This window comes from Anneissia japonica, unplaced genomic scaffold, assembly GCF_011630105.1.
Source record: "Anneissia japonica isolate Jap-2015-1 unplaced genomic scaffold, ASM1163010v1 scaffold287782_len627234_cov183, whole genome shotgun sequence".
NCBI lineage: Eukaryota > Metazoa > Echinodermata > Crinoidea > Comatulida > Comatulidae > Anneissia > Anneissia japonica.
This window is the reverse complement of record NW_022695201.1, coordinates 208,976-234,319: the sequence shown is the minus strand read 5'-3', so window position 1 is coordinate 234,319 and position 25,344 is coordinate 208,976. Positions and strand designations below refer to the sequence as shown.

Here is a 25,344-nt window from a genome sequence, read left to right as displayed (position 1 = left end):
CTGACCAAGTCCTACACAAGCCCCAGGTACATATGGCCTGCGGTCGGCAACATAAATAATCTAATTGTTAAACTGGTAGCTAACATAATAATAAAAATGGAAACTGTTTTATCGAGGGAGTAGTGGTTAGAAAAAAGTAACTAATTACAGTATAGGATAACATTCGTCCTATGACTTCCATTTAAACACATGAAAAATAAAAATAAGAAGACTAATATGAGTAAATATTATATAAAGATTCAATTGTAGACCTTTTTGTTTCCATGTACCAAAAATCTATTTTAATCCACATTTTTTTCCGGCTGCCATACTTTCTCTAATGTATTTAGCATAATATGTACCTTTTACTTTTTAGGAAGGAAACACTGTTACACGCAACGAGTGTGAGGTTTGTGAATGTGTGGAAGATGACACTCTTAACAAACTTGTTGCTCAGTGCACAAAGCAATGTGATTTGACAGAGGAAGACTGTTCCCAGGTTTGCTTTGATTGATATCTACAAAGTCCTTCTAAATAAACCTAAATGCACTCATACTGGTGTTGTTATATACATTCAGACTGGCATTTGAATCTCCGTTCATAGCCAGCTTGGTCAACACAAAAATAGCTATAACAATTATAAGAAATTCAATTTTTCTCTTTTATTTTTGAACAAGATCAACATGATTTTTACACTTCTGCATGTTAGTATGTAATAGTACACACTTGAATAAAGGAATTATTATCAATCTTTTTTAGATAGTTTAGGGTTTTAAAAATATAACAGAAAAAAGAAAACGATATTGAAATTCACAAAAAAATTGAAGGAATAGATTAGATGTTTTTAACCAGAAGATACAGAAGTCTTATTTAACTGGATTGCAATAATTGTCTTTAAAAAAAGATTGATTGCCAGTTAGAACCAGTGACAGAACATGTTGCCAATTTCAACCACCAAAGTTGTGTCTACACTATCAAATTTCATCAAAAAAGTGTCATATAAAACGGGATGAAACATAAGATTTGAACACGTTCAACTTTTTTTATACAATTTGATAATATGACGTCATCGTACCCATTTGTGGGCACATCACATTTTTTTTTGTCACATAAAATTTGATAGTGTAGACAAAGCTTAATACTTTCAATAATCGCTTGTATATGTAGAATAAAAACCAAATATTATAAAATTACCCATTAATGCCACTGTCTTATTCTGATCAGAACAGCAACTACTAATTCTGGATTATCCAATAATACTTTGCTAGGAAGTCCAGGAGAAGAAAATTCTAATATGTTGGAGAATTTTAGCTATCCACGATAATTCGCCAGAAAATTTGCCATGTGAGCAAATTTATGATGAAGACACCTACTATTACTACTACTACCACTACCACTACCACCACCACTACTACTACTACTAATACTACTGCTACTACTACTAAAGCACTAACATTTTTACAACAAGGTTTCCTTTACATCATTTTGCTTAATGATGTTTATACTTAAAAATATTCTATTTTATATTCATTTTATTTGGCTTGTAGGATGGGCTGGTTTTGTACAAGCCAATAGGAGAATGTTGTGAATGTGCTGAACAACGAGCAACGGAGCCACCAACAAATGGTAAATGTAGTCAATGGTTGCTGGATTTTTAATTCTAATGACATAAATATTACTTCAATAGTGTTAAGTATTAGAAAATGTTTATTGTGATTACATTCAATTCAGTTATGGTACAAAATTACGTAGTTATCGCCATGTTAATGGTTTTCTAAAAACCGAAAGGTCCACTGATTAATCTCAGATAAGATAGTATAAAACATACTCCAAGTATCGAAATGCACGCCATCGTGTCAGGATTCAATATTTTGACATTATTATGTCATCATCAGGAATGAAGAATTATCCATATTTGCAAGCTTATATGTACAAGTGCCAAAAGTGATTGACCAATCAAAACATTACCCCTGGTAGGTGACATAGTTATAAATAAACTAAAGATCAAAGCATTCTTATCCTACTGATCAAAGCTACCTACAAAAACAAAGGAAGCTCCTTTGAAGCTTTCAGCCCATTGTTAAGCAATGGGTGTAGCGTACGTATAGCAAGCGCTTCTAAACAATAGTATAGACCAATTTTAGGTTTAGGTTTACAAGGTATACTTTTCTAATACTAACATTATTGGCAGTTTTTTGTTTAAAGAAGTGTTTGCTATACGTAGGCTACACCCATTGCTTAACAATAATGGGCTGAAAGCGTCAAAGGAGCTTTCTTTGTTTTTGTAGGTAGCTTCGATCAGTAGGGTAAGAATGTTTTAATCTTTAGTTTATTTATAACTATGTCACCTACCAGGGGTAATGTTTTGATTGGTCAATCACTTTTGGTACTTGTGCATATAAGCTTGTAAACATGGATAATTCTTCAATCCTGATGATGACATAATTAATGTCGAAATATTGAATCCAGACACAATGGCGTGCATTTCGATACTTGGAGTATGTATTATACTATCTTAATGGTTTTAGTCCTTATTTATAGAGGTTTATCCCTCAAGCTAAAGCTCGGTTTCCCCAACAAATCGCTACACGCTATCACCGACTCCTTTGACAACGCTGATTGGTCAGTTAAATCAGGGAGAGTTTTCGATGAGTTGTGGACAGCTACACAGTGCAAGGATTGTATTTAAAGGGATATAGCGACTCTGTAGCGATTTTATGTAAACCAAGCTTTAGGTTAGTTGATATTTAGGAGTCCATTTAAATATAATAAACAGTGTGGTGATTTATGCACAAAGTGTTATTACAAGATTTAATGAATGGAGCCGTTTTAGTTGTAAGAAAAACGTTTTTAAGTGTTAACGATGCTTTTATTTTAACTGTTTATAGTCTGTAATGATGAGTGTGTCATCGAGCTGTCTTGCAATGAGATGAGTTCTTTAGCTATACCGTTTGATATGAATTTCGATTGCGGCCTATGTGACTGTCCTTCAGGAACCGTCTTGGATCGCCAATGGAAAACTCCAATGTGTCTGCGAAAACCTGTCTGTGACAATATGTGTGAATATATGGGCGTTGTGTACGAGGTATTAATAATAATAATATTTATTACTGTCTAATCGGAAAGAAATAGTGAGACCTATGTAGACCTATGTACTGTATGGTATTTTTTATATATTTCTGAAGTGAAAAAAATGCTTAGTAGGGCACTTCGGGTGTATTTTGAATTTTACTTTGAACAACGAAATTTGGTAATTGACCATATTATCAAGTTACATGGATATAAATAAACAAAAGGTAAAGGAAATGACAAATTAAAAAGAAACAAATTTTAGTTTATCCATCTATATTTTGTTATGAAGTAGCACATTATAATCTCCTGTAAATAATTATCAATTAATAATTCATAATTTTATTTTACTCAAAACTCAAACGTAAAGGGTCTGGTAGGCAAAATGAGAACATGTCCCTCTACAAGCTGCCTACCAGAAAATTATGTAATCCTCACTCCCCCACCAACAAAATATACTCGCAAAACTGTTGCAAATCTGGTAAGGCACAATTTATTAGTGATAGTTTAAAAACACCATAAACACATCATTTTATTTGCGAACAAATTTTATGATAGTGATTTATGTGATTATTGTTTTAGGCTGGAGAATCAGTGAATGTTGCTTGTCAAGTGTGTACTTGTGCAGATCCACAAGAAATTGGCTCATATTCATGGGATTGTCAAGTTTCCACAGAATCAGAGTGTACTACTACACCAACAGAACGTAAATTATATCATATTATTTTACATTTAAATTAATTAAAAGTAGGTTTTGTATGTTAAATAGTAATTCCATTATCATATCAGTAAATATTACTTGTATATAATTCTTAAACTTTAAAGAACTAGTTAATTTTTATTCACTGCAGCTTTGGTCTTGTTCACACTGACATGTAATATTACCATTATTATTTTATCAATATTATTAATTCAATTATCATTGATGTCACATCTGCTTCATTATCATTATAATTATAACAATGTTATCATTGATACCTTCAAAATTATCGTCAGCCAGTTTTATTATTATTATTTGTATTATTATTACGCTGAATTCATAAATGATATATTTCTACCTGGATTAATTATTAACAATATAAACATAATAATAATATTATTTTATAGTATATCTATATTATTCTAGAACTGCTTCATTGATAATAACCAAGTACATTCACTGCAAGCTTTTTTTTCAATATTATCAACAAACAAACAAAACTATTCAAATATATCTGTATTGTTATTTAGTATGATCGATTAAAGCTAATGTTACTGTTTTATGGGGAGGGGGTTGTCATCGACTACTGACACCAGAGGTCATGACAAGGGACTCATTATACCAAAAACCCGTACAACATTAAGGAAGTGCATCATCCGTCTGTAGAATAACCTACCTCAACATGTTGTTGATTCGCCATCTATCGACACATTCAAGGACAGGATATCTCATATTCACATCCGTTGATTTTCTCAAGCGAACATAATTGACCACCAACGCTGTGCGAATATACTCATACGAGGTGTATGCACATTATAGGATGATGATGATGATGATTATTATTATTACTTATTCTCGTCGTCAACATTATTATTATCGCTATCACCATCAACTAGTAACTGAAATACGGTTAGAATATTTTCTGAACATACATATTAATTTTGCTGTTTAATATTATTTTTACACTCCTTTAGTCTGTGATCCTATATGTCATCATACTTTTACATGTGATGAACAAGCTGATGTGACGATTGGAAATGGATGGAAGCCGTCTTATGTTCCTCCAGCTGATTTATTTAAATGTATATATACAACATGCAGTTGTGCACCAGGTTATGAAAAAGATGATCAGAGTAACCCAGATTTCTTGCAACTATTCCCACTGTACACCTTCTCAGCAAGTTTTTACTGTGTTGGAATTGAGGAATTAACTTGTGATAATGACAAGTGTTTGTTAGATAGCAGCACAATCTTACAGGTAAATGGTTGATTATTTTTTTCCAATTATAACCATATCTAATGTGAATATTCTATCCAACTAGGCTGTTTTTTCTATTTACTTTTAATGCATTATAATAATTCCACTCCAAGTCTCTTTATAAGACTTTGGAGTGGAATCATTTTTGGTTGACAAATGTTTTGGTTAAAGTTTTTTTTCCTACACTAAAATGTTTGAAGTGACAAGTGATTTGCCTGTGCATGTATATGATTATGTCATATCATACCCAAATATTGAAACAATGATGACATAATATACCAATAATATGGGAAATAACAGGTGTTTTATCATATTAAACTTGATAGTATTAAAAAACGTTATTGCTTGGATTGAACATTGGGATTAGAGAGCAAATGTATAGTCCAGAAAAGAAAACCCCAGCCATTGAATTAATACATTGAATTGCTGATTTAAAAAATATTGTCATTTTGCAATGTAACACACATGAATAATTGATTTTTAGGACAAAAGAACTGTTATATAAAATATAAAATTTTTTTCTTACAGTTTCTTGTGTTCCATGTGTCATTAAACTAAATGCAATTCTGTTTTTAAGGTCGGAGAGGAGTATGAACGTAGCGAATGCGAAATCTGTGAATGTGTCTACAGTGACAGCAAACAGAAGCATGTAGCTGAATGCAGTTATCAATGCTCGTTGACGAAATCTGATTGTGAATCAGTAAGTTTTTTCAAGAATTTTGTTAATACAATTTCTGATTAGAATGTACATCTGCCTCCTAACTTATGCTCTTCATATTTCTATGTTTATCCTCTATTTTTAATTAGAATAAGCGATGAATATCAGTAAACAAAGGTGCGAGATATACAAAGGTTATTTCTGCTTCACATGCGTTGTTTAATAAAAGAATGGATTAACAATTCTTATACTATAAGCTGCCTTAATATAAATTATTTTGTGAAGGTCGGAAAAGTTTTGTATCAACCTACATACGGGTGTTGTGAATGCCGTGCGATTGAAGGACCAACTACTGTCATTCGTAAGTAAATTAATGAAATATTTTCAAAATGAAATCTATATCCTGATGATGAAAATATTTAAAGATATGTAAAAAGAGTGCTGATCCAATTATATATGCACATTTTAATTTTAAAAAATATTTAAATTATGTATGTATAATTATCTATGATATATAAATTAAATATTTGTTTCAGTAATATATATATAAAATTATAGATATATGTAGTTTTTGTTTTCAAATACATTTTTTTGGCATATATCTGGTACAATTTTACTAGTTATTTACTGTATATTTGCCTATACAGTACCATTATATATGTATATAATTATATATATATACATATATATATACTATATATATATATATATCTTTAATATTTTAATATTCCAATGTATTTGGTTTCACAGCCCATCTCTGTAAGCACAACGGTGACATATATTCGGTATGTAATACTACATTTCATTAATAACTGAACTGTACCCCTTTAAATATATGTGTATTTTATTCTATGTACTATGCTTTTTTAATACAGTTTTAGTAGAAATCGATTATTAATTATTGCTATAGCGATTATCGCCACTACCGAATATTTTTATTCCTTACTCTTCATTTTTTTTTTCGGACAATGACAAATCGTGTATGACCAGACATTGTCATTTATACATAAGCATGATTTACTTAGCAAGATGCAATATGGCTTCAGAGAGGGTCACTCTATTGAACATGCCCTACTCCTACAAATGCAATTGACAATAGAATGTTTGTAGTAGGAGTCTTTTTAGATTTATCAAAAGCATTTGATTTAATTAATCATCAAATACTACTTAAGAAACTTAGGTATTATGGTATAAGAGGACTTGTCTTTGACTGGTTCGTAAGTTATCTGTATAAAAGAAAACACTATGTAAGTATTAAAGGGCAAAAATCTGAGTACAGAGAAATCTTATATGGAGTACCACAGGGCTCGATTTTAGGGCCTCTGCTTTTCTTGTTGTATATAAATGATATGCCTGATGTTTGTAACAGTCCTGACGTTATTATGTTTGCAGATGATACGAATGTATTTCTGCAACATGAAAATGTAAATATGGCGTTTACCATTATGAATAAAGAGCTCGCTCACTTAAGCTCATGGTTCTTATCCAATAAACTAATTATCAATGTCTCAAAGACAAAATATATAATTTTCAGAGGTAAAAATAAACCAGTTGACATAGGTAATAATAAGTTATCTATAAACAACAATACAATAGAATGTGCAGATTTCATAACATTTCTAGGAGTAGAACTTGACAAATTTTTAACTTTCGCACACCATGTAAATTATATAGCTAACAAAATCTCTATTTTGATAGGCTCTCTAAATAGACTCAAGACATTTTTGCCGCAAAAATTGTTATTGACTATATACAACTCGTTAATTCTCCCAGTTATAACATATTGCATATCCACATTGGGTACCACTGACTCTACAAATATAAACCGTATTCATATCTTACAAAAAAAAGCCTTAAGAATTGTATACAACACCCATTATCAGCATCCATCCTTGCCTTTATTCATCAAAACAAATTCTCTCACAGTGTATGACATTTATAAGAAGAATATTTCAATATTTATGTGTAAGTACCTCATGGGACAAGTACCAGTGTCTTTTAATAGTTTTTTTCAGACTTATGGCTCTGTACACAGATATGGTACAAGAAATAAAGATAACTTGTGTATAACAAAAAAGAACACAAATATGGGACAAAAGTGCTTAACATATATAGGGCCTAAAATCTGGAACGATATCAATGTAGAATTAAGACTCAGTAATAGTATTTATAAATTCAAAAGAATTTTAAATAACCATTACCATGAAAACTATAAGTGTAATGCAAACCTTTGTATAAATAATTGTGCTGTATGTAATCATATTTAACTTTTCTTCAGAATTTTCAATGACTATTGTTACTTTATTTATAAAATTTATTTATTTTTTTTTGTGATATAGTTGTTTAATTTTATTTCATAATCAATGGGCGCCCGTTATAAAGCTTGCTTGTTGTGGTGACCCTTTTTCAACTTTATTCAAATGTTCTGATGGGCTTACATTCTTAACAATTATTGTTTTTTTTTTACCGTTATGTATTTCTCCGTCTATGTATTTTGTATTGATGATGTGGAAATAAACTTTATATTGAATTGAATTGACAATATGCGATCTTTGTTCTGTGAACTTTAAAGAAAATGATATTAAGTAATATTTTGTTAATATTTACCTGAATAGTAAGATGTGTACGCTATTGTCTTTAACTGTGCATAGACTAATTGAATATGAAAATGTATTTCATTATTATTAGGTTTATATCAACGAGTATCATACCAAGTTTCTGTAAAGTTACTTTTTTATGATAAAATGAAAAGAGAACACGAAAGTGCGTATAAGCAATATGTTGGTTAATAACCTGAGTATCTAATACTTCAATTTTAGCCTGGTGAAACATATACACAGTCTTGTCAGGAATGTACCTGTGAGGAAGACGGATCAGGAGTGTATGACTGGAGTTGTGAAACACAACCTGGCTGTTTCTCTGGACCTTGTGTAGTAAGCTGTTCAGTCAGTTATTTCATGTCGCCTCTCTTCTTCATATTTCTTCATACTTTTGTTTTACCTTATTGTTGTTCTCCTCTCTTTTGATTTTCATAAGTAATGATGGTTTAGTTATTTTCATATGTTGATATTTTGTGTACAGCCGGGTTCAACAATGGAGATTGCAGAGAATTGTAAGCTGTGCGAATGTAATGCTGAGACTGGTGAATATGATATGAACTGCCAGGACACATGTACACGTACCTGTCGAGAGGTAAACATTTCCTAGTCTACCTCAAGTTCATAAAATGAAATAACAATTCTCCTTTAAAATAGTAAAACAATAGTAAATTGAGTGCATGAAGATTATTAATTTGTAATATTTTAAAATGATTAGTTATGTTTTAAGTTTATAACTAGGTTCAAATTTATTTTATTCTAGGTCAAAAATATATCTAAAAACATTCATAGCTATATAAAAAAAAGTCTCTGGTAATATGCAGAGTTTAATATTGTGTGACATCATTGCAGAAAAACACAAGTTATTATAACTCAATTGAAATTAAGTATATGAAACACTGTATGATATTTTTCATTTAACCGCTGTAATAGGTAAATACACAAAATCTGTTTTTAAGATATTCAAAAAATGGAAAATAGTAACAGCATTATAATATAATAACAGATAATTATATAAAAAACAGTTAGCCAGAATTTAACACTATTTTTTATATTAATTATCATCTACGTTTACAGAACTTTGAGCTTGTTACTGGACCAGACATCTGTTGTTACTGCAGTAAGTTTTATTTAATTACTGTATTTAAAAAAATCTTTCTAATTGATTTCGTGTGTAATAGAAATGAGTATGTGGGTCATTATGGGCCTATGAAATTGAATGTACCAACCTTATATACATTCAATTGAAATGATATAAATGATGCCTTGGACATGCCCCAAAGTGTAGACTGACCATCGCCCTAATGATTAAATGCTGTAAAATATTTCCTGCACAAACATAAGCGCAAGTTTGTATATTGTTATTGAAAATTAATATTGAGATAGGTATACTATATCGACCATGAGTCAATGAAATGCTGCCAGATCGCCTCTGTGTGCACACTATTTAAATATAAAGTACAGCATATTTTAATTTTTTTTTTCTTCTTTGTAAACCATTAAGTTATAGAAATGTTTACGATTTTTACAGAGCCTTCCGACTTCAACTGTACATTTACGACAGTTGCACCAACAACTACAACTAGAACATCAACTGCGTATCCTTCTACCACCAAACCAGGTCAGTTAAGTGGCTTTTGTATTTCAGTTGAGCCAACTTGCAGCATTCTGTGTTAAATTAGGGGCGGATCTGGATTAACATTTATGGGGCGGGGGAATGGGGTGTAAAATTTTTTTCACTAACAAAAAAAGCCTCCAAAAAAAGAAGGGGGTGTCGGGGGTCCTCCCCTGGAAAATTTTGTTTCTTAGATGGTGGAAAATGAACTTTCCCGACTTCTGAGGTACCATTTAATGACTTTTCAAGGTTTTCCCACTTGAAAACGGTCAGTTAAACTTTCTCGTCCTTATTACAGTTAATAGGCCTATTTATGTGTGTATACGTACATAAAAAAAATGAGCAGTTGCATATGTATCCTTTTTTTTTTCCATGAATCAATGAACCCCAAACAGAACGGCGTGTCTACCTTGTGGAAAATGTTGATTTCTAGATGGCGAAAAATAAGTTTTCCCGACTTCTCAATTGTCTTTAATGATTTTTAAGTTCTTCAAAATTCAAGCTTTTCCCACTTTTTTTCTCATTCTTATTACATTAAATAGGCATAATATGCGTGTACGGGTATACACAGAAAAAAAAAATACAGTAGTTGCATACATATTTTTTTTTCCATAAATCGATGAACCCCAAAAAGGAAAGAGGGTTGAGGGTCCTCCCCCGGGAAAATGTTGATTCCTAAATGGCGGAAACGAGCTCTCCCAATTGTCCTGGAAAGGTACCAAGGTTTAGAATTTTTTGTTTTTTTCAAGGAGGTGGGGGGTGTCAGGACCCCCCTGACCGGCCAATGTAAATGTTATTTCAATCAGAACTACTAGAACGTTCAGTATTTAAATTTAGTATTGACATTAATACTAGTATTAGTACAATATAGTCCTTGTGCCAATGATAATATTATTCTTATTAATATTACCATATTTATTAATATTATTATATTAATTAATATTATCATATTTATTAATTAGTTATTATTACTATTATTTTCTTATTATAATACTGATGTTTATATTCATAAACGATTAAATAATAAAATTAATTAATAAATAATTTATCATTATTGATATTATTATCATTAATATTAATAAATCAAAAATAATTGAATTTGGCATTGGTTTTCTTTTGAAGTATGTGAGGAACGTTGCTACTGCCGCAATGGCTGTGGTTATGAGCCCGTCTGTGAGATGCTGGATAACTGTGGACCAGACTACTGTAAGTGTGTTGGTGAGGATTATATCAACAGACAAGGGCGCTGTGTTATTGAAGCAGATTGCCCAACAACGACGACGATTGTTACCACTACAAAAACAACAGGTTAGACACTTTATTATGACTAGAATTGTACCGTACAGTTTATTGAAGATGAAAATAGTATAACGGATTAATAAACATTTAATATTTGCTGTATCAAATAGACTATGTAACTACGTCAAAGCTAGTTCATGCGTTAGTAACATCACGTTCTGATTTTAATGCTGTTCTTAATGGACTTGTTTATAGTTATTCGGAAAGCTTCAGCTAAAATGTTGCAGCCATGCTTGTTTCTCTTCAACATACCACTCCTACTCTTCACTGTCTTCATTGGCTACCAGTTGAGCAACGTACATACTTCAAATTCTTCTTTTCGTTTAGTCCCTCCATTGTTCATTGTTCAACTTAAGTAGTCGCATATTCAAGCCCACTTTATCTAGTTTCACCATTCTATATTGTCTTTCTAGTCGGTTAAAAGCGTGATAGATCCTTCTCTGTTGCTGCATCAAAGCTGTGGAAGGACTTACCCAATGTAATAAGGCCATCTTCATCTCTGACTGTTTTAAATTCGAATGTAAATCTTTTTGCCTAAATTTGATCTTTGTTCTTGTTCGATGTTGTTTTATTTTTCTTTTTTGTTTTGTTTTCATGACATTGTACTGTTGCGCTATGGATATTAAAGACCACTACAATTACCATTGTATTTCAACTAGAAGGCCGAAATAATTATAAATTGCTATAGCTTCTCTGTACACTAAAAAAAAAAAACAGGAGCAGATTCTTCCTTTCCCAATACTTCTTTTATTGTAATTATCTCAAAATGCAATAAGGGAAGGATTTTTTTTTCACTTTTTCTCAAGGCACTTCGAGACGACTGAATCAACAGACGTTTAAATACGAGTGAACTTTAACAAAGCCATATTTGCCCATACTTACAGAATTTCATCCATTTTCAGTTGACAGTGTTGTTACTTCATGGCGCATGACGTTCATGCGTAAAGCACACTATCTACAGTGACTGACCCAAGAGAAGCAACATATTATTACCAATTAGACCAGAATAAGCATAGACTAGTGGCTGAATTTTGAAGGACAATTCTGGATAAACTTCAACTTGGTTCAATAACACTATTAAGTTTATTTAGCTTTACACTGCAGTCACTACACATCTTCTAGTACATCATTTCACACACAATGTGTTACTATATAGTGGATTAGTCACAAACTCTTACAATTGCCCATTAATACACAACACTCCAATACATATATGCGTGTCTTGATATCTGTGACGCTCTTTATTTTTACATTTGCATTTTGTAAATCGTTATTAAGATATAAATTACTATAGAAACATGATGTCGTTCATTGCAACATCCAAGACCAACTCTGCAAGATTTATATTTTGTATTTATTAATCTATTTTTGTATTTCAAAATTTTTCCTACAATGTAAACAAGTAAACAAATAAATTTTTTCTTTGTATTGGTTCCTCAAAATTGATCATGAAGTATTTATTTCATTTGTGTATTTTAATTTGCAGTGACCACTATGTTGCCAACAACTACAGAACGAGGTAAATTCAAATGTTTGTAATAGTATGTATTCAATTGCATGTGCTTAGTATCATCACATCTTCTTAAACTGTGTCATAAATTATGAGATTAAAAAAATATTAAATAATGACACTTATAAATCATCTGACATAATAGTTAATGAAGTTGGTGGTGTGTTACCATGTTACCTTTTTGCCTACTCAGTTCAGAGAAAGTTGGTTGCCATTTGTACCAGGTACTGTCTAGTTTGCGTACTTCTTACACATTCTGTATACATACATACTATTTTTTGCAATGTATTCCTTCTTCGTGATTTTTTTAAGTATTTATTTAAATGTAGCATTCAAAACATTGTATTTTCTCTTTCGCACATTAGAATGTATCGATGTAATCTCTTCCTTGGAAGGGGCAGTTGAAAAACTTCGCAGTATTAATGATGATGTTGATATTAACAGAAGATCATACATCAGTTCAGAAAACCCATTGGAAGCTGTACTACATACAATTATTGCTGTTGACTTCTCTAAATTAACCCGTGTGACGGCAGTTGATATTGTGACTAAAGTATCCGGTACATTCTCATTTGTGGTTTCCTATGTACCAGAAGGTAGTTCTGATTATGAACCAGTACTTGATCAGGAACATAATATTATGGTAAGTAGTAGCCATCTGTAAATATCACAATCAGAACTAAAATATGATTATTGTATAAAATAAAAATAAAGTTGTATTTATAATATATTTATATTAGTGTAAATACTATAATATGCAATAATATTAATATTCTACAACAGATGTTCACTGTCATAGTAAATGGAGATGGTTCCAAAAAGCGAATAGACATGCCTGACACTGGACTCTATGATATTAAGAAAATCAGTTTGCAATTAGCAGAAATTAATGTATTAGGCAACATGGACTTTACCATGGAATGGCTTGGTTGTGCGTCTGATGGTATGTTTAATGTTCATATTATTCAAATATAAATTAATTTGTTATTTTGTAGAACATAGTTCGACATTTTTTCTAATGCTCTGACACTCATCTTTAAGTAATTGGTTCGTTTTAAGTAGTTGGTGACATAAATAGCAATACTTTGATGTAGGGTCCTAATAGTAAAATCATAAATTGAAATCCTAACACGATAGAAATATATATTTTATCAGATAACCATCAGTTGACGTTTTTTTAAAGGTATGAAGGTAAAACTAGTACGATCAAAGTTTGTTGACCATCACATTTGTTAAGAACTCTCATACAACTGACTGAATCGCTCACACATTGTGGAGCTGTAGATAAGCAAATAAACAAATGGATAAATAATAATAACAGTGCTCAAATAAAAACCTGATTATAGATCACCTTACAGACGCTCTAAGATAAAAGTTTGGCCACATTAAAGTAATATTATTATGGCATTATTTTAATGAACATTACAGTGGAGGTCACCACAGCTGGCATGCCTACAACAGTAACTGAAACAACAGCGATGCCAACAACGACTACTCTCCCAACAACAACATTGCCAACAACAACAACATCGCCAACAACCACAGCATTGCCAACTACGACAAAATTGCCAACAACGACAGAATTGCCAACGACGACAAAATTGCCAACAACGACAGCACTGCCAACAACAACTATGCTACCAACAACAACCAGCTTACCATCCACCACAGAGATTCCAACTTGCTCCAAGTTATGTGATGATGGAAGTATGCTGTATAGCGATAGCCTCATTTGCAATGGTGAATGGAATTGTCCAAATGGAGAAGACGAAGAAGGATGTGAAAGTAGGTGTTTTGATATAATTATAACAAAACGTGTTGACAAATTTAGTTTTCTTAAGGTAAAAACTAGGTGTTTAGTTTTTCTGTTTGGTCTTTATTATCGTCGTAACACACATTTCCTAGAAATACTAGAATGTAAAGAGACGGACCAAAAATAACAATGAAGAGCACCATAATTGTCTGGATTGGGGGAAGCAATATGTCTGCATACCAGAATGTACTTAATGTGCATTTGCCCAAAAATAAATGTGCCCACAAAGTATATAAATACTCACAAGTTTGCCTCAGCTAAAACGCATACAACATCATAGTTCGAGTTTAAAACTTGTAAAATTTATTTCAGTATAATTCATTTAAAAGAAAAATGACATACAATCACTAAAGTCATAGTTATCAGATTTTATAATGAGTTCATTTGTTTCTGTAGTGATAATATAAATAGATGTAATTTTTTTTTTCAAATTTGAGGAGTTGGCAAGTACATATAAATAATTTATTAATAAAAAGCTTATTTTGAAATTATTGTTTATAAATTACAGGTTCTGAAACAACAACACTTGCATCTACTACTGCTAATGTTCCACAAACAACCAAGTATCCGCGTAAGTTAAAGAAAATGATGCTATTGAGTCTATTACAATTTTACTGAAGAAGTTTCTGTATTCTAAGGAATTAGTAAATTAACATCTTCAATAAGGTAGAAATGGTGTGTTAAAATTATAAAAGTATAGTTACTTAGTACATAGTGGTGATTAGAAAACAAAGGCTATATTTTGTTTACAAGTTGTATATCTCAGTATGTTTACATTTTATTTGAAAGATTATGAAGTCTTGCAGCGTTAAAAATGTATAGCTCTGTATTCAGCTCCTGTTGAATACAGAATACTTATGTTCAATTCAATATATTTTATTAGTTCGAATATTAATGTTGATAACATTATTAAAATTGGGTTTTTTTTATTTAGGCTGTCCATCAACATGTGATTATGCCCTAACATGTCAAGAGCGTTCAGAAATGCCATTTGGCGGCATTTGGAATAGTGCGATATCTATAAATCCGCCATTTGAATGCGCCCTGCTTCCATTTAATGCACTATGTAGCTGTGCTCCGGGTGCTGAGCGTGATGATAGCAACAATGAAGACGCATTTTTTAATTTGATCGCTGGATTACCTGGTAACACAGGGATGTGTGTCAGCCTCGAGGAGAAAGACTGCGGTGGAGAGTGTCTATTAGATGAGAACACTATTATTACTGTAAGTATAATAGCATAGTATGATTATTTTTGCACAATTACGTTTTAAAGCAGTTAGCTCAATTAAGCAGTTGTAATGACATTTTAAAGATAAACCCACCTAATAGGCCTAAATCGAAATCTTGAAACCTTATTACTATTATTATTGATATGGAGGCATGTGTACAATGCATGTGCACAAGTCAACACTATGTGTTCAACTAAATAATTTAGTTTAAAGTTTGGTGACATGGGTTTCATATGCCCATGTTTGGGTGCAATATATGACATCATCATGGATCTATATAATATGGGCACATCACACAAATTTGTCATATAAAATTTGATAGTATGTACAAAACCTTAGGCAAGACATTTTATATATTATTTTTTCTATTAACCTAGGAGTATAAAAAGGATACATGGTATGATATTAAGAAGAGTTTAAAAATTTGGTTTTGTACAGGAATGTTCGTTTATGTAGCAATGATCTGTGTTTCCAACCCATTGAACAGAACTGTATAAATTACAAAGGATAACATGCTGCATATGACTTTAAAACCAAAATCAAAGAAAAAGACTGTGATATGTATTGCAATCCTGCAATAAAATGTTTATGTACCTAAAGCCTCATTCACACCTGTTCCGTTTCACGGAACGGAATAGGTGTCTATTCCATGAAAAATTAAAAAAATTAAACTGTGGTGAAGAATGAAAGCATTCTCACAAAGTCCGTTCCGTGGTGGTGGAAAGACAAACGGTTATGAGAAAAAGACCGACGGAGACGGATCTATCGGAGACCGATTGAAACGGAACGGAATATGTCCCGGTCTACATTAGACCAATCAGCTGCATTCATATTGGGTCCAAATTGAAATTTGGACCACGTTTCTGAGGCTTTTAACGCTAGCATACCTTTACACACTGATATGATTTTCTGATCGGTTCGGTAGGCTTTGGTTCAGTGTGAATGTACCATAACAAACACTTTTAATCTACACCTTCTTTTTGTAAGACTGATATACATTCTCTAATTTATTTAGTTATGTACCTTTTAATTTTTAGGAAGGAAACACTGTTACACGCAACGAGTGTGAGGTTTGTGAATGTGTGGAAGATGACTCTCTTAACAAACTTGTTGCTCAGTGCACAAAGCAATGTGATTTGACAGAGGAAGACTGTTCCCAGGTTTGTTTTAGCTGATTTCTTCTACGTTTTCATAACAGTGGCGTATTTAGGGTTGCGATGGAGGGGAGGGGGCGCACGACCCTCCAAAAATTACTCACGACCCCCAGACCCCCAAAAAAGGCACGGTCAAGTAGTTAAAAATTACTTAAAATCACCATATTTTGCGAGTTAGCGCCCTTCAACTGATTATCGAGCCCCCGACTTTACCTTCGCGACCCCCCATCACCATCCCCACTTCAAGACTTCTAGATACCCCACTGTTTTATAAATGGAAATGCACTTATAATCACAATGGTTTCAAATTCAGACATCTGAATCTGCGTTCATCACTAGGTTGAAGAACAAGTAGACATAAGAGTTGCTAATTTACAACATCTACTCTTTTTAATACGATTTTTTTCTATTTCAAAATAGTAAAATAAAATTTTATACTACATTAATATGTAATAGTACTATTACAATTGGTGTAAATTAAGGTATATAAATGCAAACTAAAAGCTACTCATTATTGTATTAACAAATTATTGTATTAACAAACAGAAAACAATTTAGGAGTAGAATAAGTGTTTTCAACCAGAAGACACAACAGTCCTATTAAACTGGACAGTAAAACGGCCATCTACTACAATAGAGTGATTTGAACCAGTCAACAGCTAATACTTCCAATAGTCGTTTACACAATGTCTGACTTACGGTTGGAATTAAAAAGTAAACATTATAAAATTACCTTTCAATATCTGCCTGAGGCACTAACCCCTGTGAAACAAGGTTTCCGTATGATTATTTTGTTTAAGAAATGATGATCTTTTTTAATCATAATTTAATTCATTTGGCTTATAGGATGGGCTGGTGTTATACAAGCCAATAGGAGAATGTTGTGAATGTGCTGAACAACGAGCAACTGAGCCACCGACAAATGGTAGAACTAATCATTGATTTTCTCGGTTTTGACTTAAATATTGTTTGTTATTATAAATGGTTTTTTTTATAGATTACACACATGGACTTTAGATGTAAGCAACTTAACTAACCACAGCCAAAACCACAGTTCCAATATAAAATTACTTTTTTGATATTTCACTTAAGTATTTCAAGACTGCTTGAATTTGGTACATTGTTGAATCGTTTTAGTCTGTAGTGGTGAGTGTGTCGTCGAGCCGTCCTGCAATGAGATGAGTTCTTCAGATGCACCGTTTGATGTTGTTGATTGCGGCTCATGTGACTGTCCTTCAGGAACCGTCTTGGATGACCAATGGAATACTGGAATGTGTCTGCGAAAACCTATCTGTGACAATATGTGTGAACATATGGGTGTTGTATATAAGGTAATAAATAACGATACTATCTGTTGCTTTCTAATCGGAAAGAAATAAAGGGATTTATAACCACAGTACCAAATATATGCACAGTATGGTAATTATTATACATTTCGTAAGTCAAATCAGACTCAGTAGGGTACTGTGGGTGTATTTTGCCAAGAAGTTAAACAATGAAATTTGATAATTGATCATTATGCAGTTACATGGGTATACAGTAACAGAATTTGAAAAAATGAAAAATACAGTCCTTAAAAATGAAACAATTATTTTAGTTTACCATCTATAATTTTTTATGAGGTAATACATTATAATAATCATTTACATAATCATATAAATCCTCATTAACCAGTAAAATAAAAATGGTGAGGAAGTCTTGATTTTTATTTACAGTCACATTTTCAAGGCACAGTTTATTATTGACAAAAATACAGACGTAATCTATATGCGAACACATTTTCTGATAGTGATTTTTGTGATTTACACTTTTTTAGGCTGGAGAATCAGTGAATGTTGCTTGTCAAGTGTGTACTTGTGCAGATCCACAAGAAATTGGCTCATATTCATGGGATTGTCAAGTTTCCACAGAATCAGAGTGTACTACTACACCAGAAGAACGTAAACTACATTCATATTATTTTACATTTAAATATAATATGATTAAGTTTTGTCTATTATGAAGTAGTGGTAATCAACCATGGTCATTATGATATCAGTAATACAGTAGGACACTTTCTTTGTGACACTTCTATTCAGGGGACACCCTATTAAGGATTGATTATTAAGAATATAAATATATTTTATAGTATATCTGTATTACTGTAGCACTGTTCATATCGACAATAAACGAAGCAGAGTTACAGCGAGCTTTCGTCGGTGTTACCAATATCATTGAAACTATTCAAGTATATCCGTATTGTTACTCGGTGTGACTAAGGCAAATGTTGCTGTTTGTGGGGGTTGTGTCATTGACTACTAACTTTGCAAAAGATTACTTTTACTTGCAGTTTTAATATTTTGTGTTTGTGAGTAATTTTTTGGCCATTCAACCAATATTATTATTAATATTATTATTATTATTATTATTATTATTATTATTATTATTATTATTATTATTATTATTATTATTATTATTATTATTATTATTATTATTATTATTATTTTATTTTCGTTGTAACATGATCATCGTTATCACTTTCATCAACTAGTGACTGAAATACGGATCCAAATTTGTACTACATTTAATTTCAGAATATATTTCTGCACACATACATATTAATTTTGCTGTTTAATCTATTTTTGTATTACACACCTTTAGTCTGTGATCCTATATGTCATCATACTTTTACATGTGATGAGCAAGCTGATGTGACGATTGGAAGTGGATGGAAGCCGTCTTATGTTCCTCCAGCTGATTTTTTTAAATGTATATATACAACATGCAGTTGTGCACCAGGTTATGAAAAGGATGAAGTAAATAACCTAGATTTCTTGCAACTATTCCCACTGTACACCTTCTCAGCAAGTTCTTACTGTGTTGGAATTGAGGAATTAACTTGTGATAATGACAAGTGTTTGTTAGATAGCAGCACAGTCTTACAGGTAATTGGTTGATTATTTTTTTCCAATTACAGTATAACCATATCTAATGAGAGTATTTTATCCAACTAATCTTATTTATTTCCGACTCTTAATGCCAAGGGCGCAGATCCGTTTTGAAAGGTGTGGGGGGAGGGGGCAGTCGTGAGTCGACACCCACCTGAGACTCGCCATGGTTGGGGCTGAGGTGCAAACATTTGAGAAAATAATATCTGTAGGCGGTCTGACATTCTTATAATTATAGTAAAATTTATCTTCATCACATCACCACGAAAGTCAAAATGAAGTGCCCACCAATGTCTCATAATCTTGTAACAGCAATTTTCGGCAATCATAGGGATCTAATTTGTCTCTATTATGACCATAGAAAATAAAACATAAAAACATAGCAATTTTATCTTTGCACGCCTTTTCTCATACTTAATATATATATTAATTTATTTTTAATATTTAAAAAAAAACAATAATGAAGGCAAGCGCACTCGAGTCGTGTATTATAGGTAATTTAGATGTTTTTGCGCAGAAATACCAATATCTTGCTGTAAGATAAGATGTACTCTGGCTGTACAACGCTCTTACGTTAAAACCTGGGTCATTTATGCAGTTCATTTCAACAATTTTTAGGCATTTTTTTGACATTTGAAATTAAATTATGGTCAAAAAGTGGGAGGACCAACCCCCCCCCCCCTTTTAAAAATGTGGAGGATATTTCCCCACCTTCTTAAATGATCTGCGCCTTTGCCTAATGCAGTGTAATATTTTACCAAGTCTATAAGACTTTGGAGTGGAATTGTTTTTGGTTGTAAAGTTTCCTTTGGGCCACACAGTCGTGTTTTAAGTATTAGTGATTTTCCATATATGTATATGATTATGTCATATTAAACTCAAATGTTGACACAATTTTGACATTATATAGCAATAATATGAGAACAAATCAAGTATTTTGTCACAATAAAAGAGATAGTGTTAACAAAGGTATTGCTTCGATTGAAATGAGACATTGGGTTGAGAAATCAAAAAAAAAAATCCCAAGACATTGAATTACTCATTGAACTGATTTTTTGGATAAAAGAACTGTTATATGAGTATTTAAGATTTACATATTTTACAGTTCCTAGTTTTCCACCTTCCTTTAAACTAAATGCAAATCTGTTTTTCAGGTTGGAGAGGAGTACGAACGTAGTGAATGCGAAATCTGTGAATGTGTCTACAGTGACAGCAAACAGAAGTATGTAGCTGAATGCAGTTATAAATGCTCGTTGACGAAATCTGATTGTGAATCTGTAAGTTTTTTTCATAATAATTTCTGATTAGTTATTGATGTACATCAGCTTCTTACACTTCACATGCGTCGATTAATAAAAAAAAAAAAAAAAAAAAAATTAACAATGTTTACACTATAGACTGCTTTAATATAAATTATTTTGTGAAGGTCGGAAAAGTTTTGTATCAACCTACATACGGGTGTTGTATATATACATACCCATAAAACAACAAACGGCCACATAATGCAAAACTATTTAAAATTAAAACGGAACAGTAGAGAAAATCCGATCAGAATATATATATATATATATATATATATATATATTAATAAACATCAGTGGTGGTGCTGCATAGGCAAATATATATATTCAATGAAACAACAGACGAGATGGTTAATTTGCCTTAATTTATTTGAAATAGATGATCACAAACATTTTCCACCATAAGTCTTTCTCAAGTGATACATAATACAGGGTGACTAGAACATTATAATTAAGGTTTATGATAAACTGACCAATAGGTCACCTCAATAGGTCAATAGGTAACTGACCACCTCGTCTAATGTTTCATTATATATATATGTATATATAAATGTATTTAAATGTATATAATTATAGCATTTACATTACATTTTTCAAAATTATTTGCATTCACAGCTTCTCTCTGTAAGCACAATGGTGACATATATTTGGTATGTAGAACTCATTTAATAATTGAACTGAGTATCTAATTCAGTTCACAACCTTTTAGTTGTTTTATATATGTATTGTTCATAAAATAATGTATTGTATGTATTATGCTCTCTTTAATTTAATTTTACAAGGAAATATTATTAACGTAATTTTCATAATCTTAATCATCTGAATGTTCTAAATGTTTCCAAATAAAATAATTATTGTACTGAAAGTGTTTATAAGAAAATTAATTGTAAATAACCTGAGTATCTGATATTAATTTTAGCCCGGTGAGACATATACACAGTCTTGTCAGGAATGTACCTGTGAGGAAGATGGATCAGGAGTGTATGACTGGAGTTGTGAAACACAACCTGGCTGTTCTTCTGGACCTTGTGTAGTAAGCTATTCAATCTAATAACTTATCAGCGTTAGTTTATCATCAATAAACTAGAGCTAGATTGAGATTTTTGTTTGCATATGCATTTTAATGCGCTGTTGATTGTAATGTCTATGTAATCCCAATAGCCAAAAGATTGTGAATACCATTAATTATCTAATACCCGATTCACATGACAGAAGTGTACGAAATATTGCAAATTGTACCAATTATACAACAAACATTTCCAATTATTACTGTAAGCACCAACAAATTCAAAGCCTTGACTCTGTAATATCATGTTGGTGCTGACAGGGAAAATGTTGTTCCTAGTTCAGAGATTCATTTTATTTTTCCACTTATGTTTTAGATTTGTATTTTTATGTTTGCGGTCTGAGTATAATTCATGTCGCCCTTATTTTTTATATGACCTATTACACTTTTATAGAAATTTGTGGATTATCATCGGTATTTTACAGACCATTCTGGCAGATTATCTTTTAATTAAATTTATATATTATTTTGTTAACAGCCTGGTTCAACAATGGAGGTTGCAGGGAATTGTAAGATTTGCGAATGTAATGCCGAGACTGGCGAATATGATATGAACTGCCAAGATACTTGTACACGTACTTGTCGGGAGGTAAATTTTTCCTAATGTACCTCAAGTTTAAATTTAATGTATTTTCCATATAATTTATCATATATTGAAATAACAATGTATTTTTACAATAACAAAATTGAACAAAAAAAATCAATATCAATAACTCATTTGTACTATTATAATAAAATGATTGGTGTTGTTTTTAAAATAAAATCACTTAAGAGCATTGGAAACAAAATTATTGAATACACGATAAATGAATGCATATTAGAATTAAAATTCCTATTCATAACCTAACGTAGTGTAACATCAATTAACAGAAACAGAATTGATATATTGCAATGAAAATTAAATTGTTTAGCTTACTCATTTTGGGGGATATATATATAATATATGATTGATCAGTAATTAGGTGAAAAATACAAATTTTCTATGCTGAGGAATAGCAGAATATGTAATCGGCTATATATAACAAGTGAAACCCGGGTGTATATTCTAGTTTCATTCTAGAATCACTTTGTATGTTGTGGTCAGTGACAGACGGGGGTTTATAGCAACGGAACCACCGTCGGGGAATACAGTAGACAGAAGATTGTATTCCAATGCATACATGTGTTCACCTTTTTTAGATTATAACTCATTAAAGGTTTTCTTTTCGTCACAAAATCTCTAACTCCGCTATTGGTATAGGTGGCTGGTTGAGGACAACTTTAGAATTTTTTATTCTATTATTTCTATATTCAATTTATTCAGAATATAATCGGAACGGAGAAGTAAAATAGTACAATACTTTAAAACAACAAAACAATTATACAACAATACTAGAACTTTTACATTTTTAGAAGTTGTTTTAAGTTAATTCAATTTTAAAACTTTGAAATATAAATATATTAAATAATTATCATAAATAAGTACACAAATATAGTTTAGATAAAATAAGTCAACGACATGTACTAATATTTAATTATGTACATTTTTTACAGAACTTTGAACTTGTTACTGGACCAAACATCTGTTGTTATTGCAGTAAGTTCTTATCTATTTCTTTATCAAAAGAATTTTAAATTGATTTAAATTTCCTAGATAAAATATTCAGTGTTCATTATTATTATTAACCATAAATACTTCCTAATAATATAGTATTTTCTATGAACTGCACATGCATGAAATAGTACATCGGCTGTATTTTATTAAAACCGGGTTTTTTTTTCTACAAAGTTTCAATATATTTTAAACTCGGCTTCTGTAAATAAAAATATTTGAGATTTCTCGTACAATACTTGGCATTGTCACGGGTATTGCCTTAGGTATACCCTATGGGTAATCAGAATCAATGTTGTCAGTGTCCCAGCACAAGCTAATCTGATCATAGGTCCTGTAAATAATATACTTATCGATACCTGTACAAGGTATGGTACACTGACCATGAGTCTTGTAAATCCCTCAATCAAGGAATTGTCAATCAGGTCAATAACACTTAAACAAAAAATATACAGAATTTTAAAGAAAAAACAAGCAATCCAAAATTACTAACGTGTCAGAATAATAATTTGGGTTTTTTTAACACATTAATTCATAGAATTTTTATGATTTTTACAGAGCCTTCCGACTTCAACTGTACATTTACGACAGTCGCACCAACAACCACATCTAGAACATCAACCGCCTATCCTTCCACCACTAAGACAGGTCAGTTAAGTGGCATCTATATTTCATTTTTAGCCACATTTGCCATTCTATGCTTTCAATTGTTATTAAAATTGGAACTTCTGGGTTGTCGCCATTAGAATTAGAAGCACTTCCTAGTTGAAACACTTTTTTGGCATCACATACGGTAAATGAAAAATATGTAATCATTCTGACTATTCTACACATGATTGACCGGGATGTAATGGTAAATGTGGAAAACATGATTAAAATGCATTACAGCCTAAACACCCCACAATAATTTGATAAGAAGAACTTAATTTTATGTTATATATATATATACTCAATCCTGTAGATCGTGGCCTATAATTGTGCATATAAATATACTTTATGCACTACTATGAAATTTATAATCATGAGGATAGGATGTTAGCTTGTGATCTGGTGTTCATATAATGCATGACCCATGCCTATTCCCTGCAAGGCACTTTATCTACTACTACAATTTATACTGAGTCTTTCCACCAAAGAGTAATAACAAAGAACATAAATAGCAGAAGAATTAGCTCTTCGCGTAGTTTGCATTAAATTTGATGAAACGTCCGCCCTCTCTACAATGGAGGAAAATTATTATTTGATGGAGTGGAGAAACTAATAAAAACAAACGAATCAAAGTTATCCAATTAATCCAACCAATCAAAGATATAGCGCCGCCACTCGAAAGGAGGAAAATTGCTCTCATGTACGCCCTCATGGGGCGTTCGACTATATCGCAAACTGCTCTGTCTTTTGCTATTTATTATCTTTAGTAATAGTTAATTTTTCAAATTTATCAGCCACCACAACAGAGATGCCAACCACCACAACCATGCCAACAACCACAACTATGGAGCCAACCACGACTACCATGCTGCCAACAACCACTACAATGATACCAACGACTCCTATTCATGGTAGGCTTTAATTCATTT

At 31.7% G+C, this 25,344-nt stretch overlaps 1 protein-coding gene across 5 annotated transcripts in view; it reads left to right on the top strand.

Moving 5' to 3' along the window:
- LOC117101431 overlaps nucleotides 1–25,344 on the top strand; it is a 115,352-nt gene that overhangs the window by 73,479 nt on the left and 16,529 nt on the right. For all 5 annotated transcript variants that reach the window (XM_033241410.1, XM_033241408.1, XM_033241409.1 and 2 more), the window contains 13 exons: nucleotides 356–478; nucleotides 1,527–1,605; nucleotides 2,868–3,064; nucleotides 3,631–3,754; nucleotides 4,723–5,006; nucleotides 5,584–5,706; nucleotides 5,950–6,025; nucleotides 21,726–21,760; nucleotides 22,030–22,143; nucleotides 22,655–22,765; nucleotides 23,710–23,752; nucleotides 24,326–24,415; nucleotides 25,210–25,326. In XM_033241410.1, coding sequence (XP_033097301.1) covers nucleotides 356–478; nucleotides 1,527–1,605; nucleotides 2,868–3,064; nucleotides 3,631–3,754; nucleotides 4,723–5,006; nucleotides 5,584–5,706; nucleotides 5,950–6,025; nucleotides 21,726–21,760; nucleotides 22,030–22,143; nucleotides 22,655–22,765; nucleotides 23,710–23,752; nucleotides 24,326–24,415; nucleotides 25,210–25,326 — 1,516 coding nt within the window. The remainder of the gene's footprint in view (nucleotides 1–355; nucleotides 479–1,526; nucleotides 1,606–2,867; nucleotides 3,065–3,630; nucleotides 3,755–4,722; nucleotides 5,007–5,583; nucleotides 5,707–5,949; nucleotides 6,026–21,725; nucleotides 21,761–22,029; nucleotides 22,144–22,654; nucleotides 22,766–23,709; nucleotides 23,753–24,325; nucleotides 24,416–25,209; nucleotides 25,327–25,344) is intronic.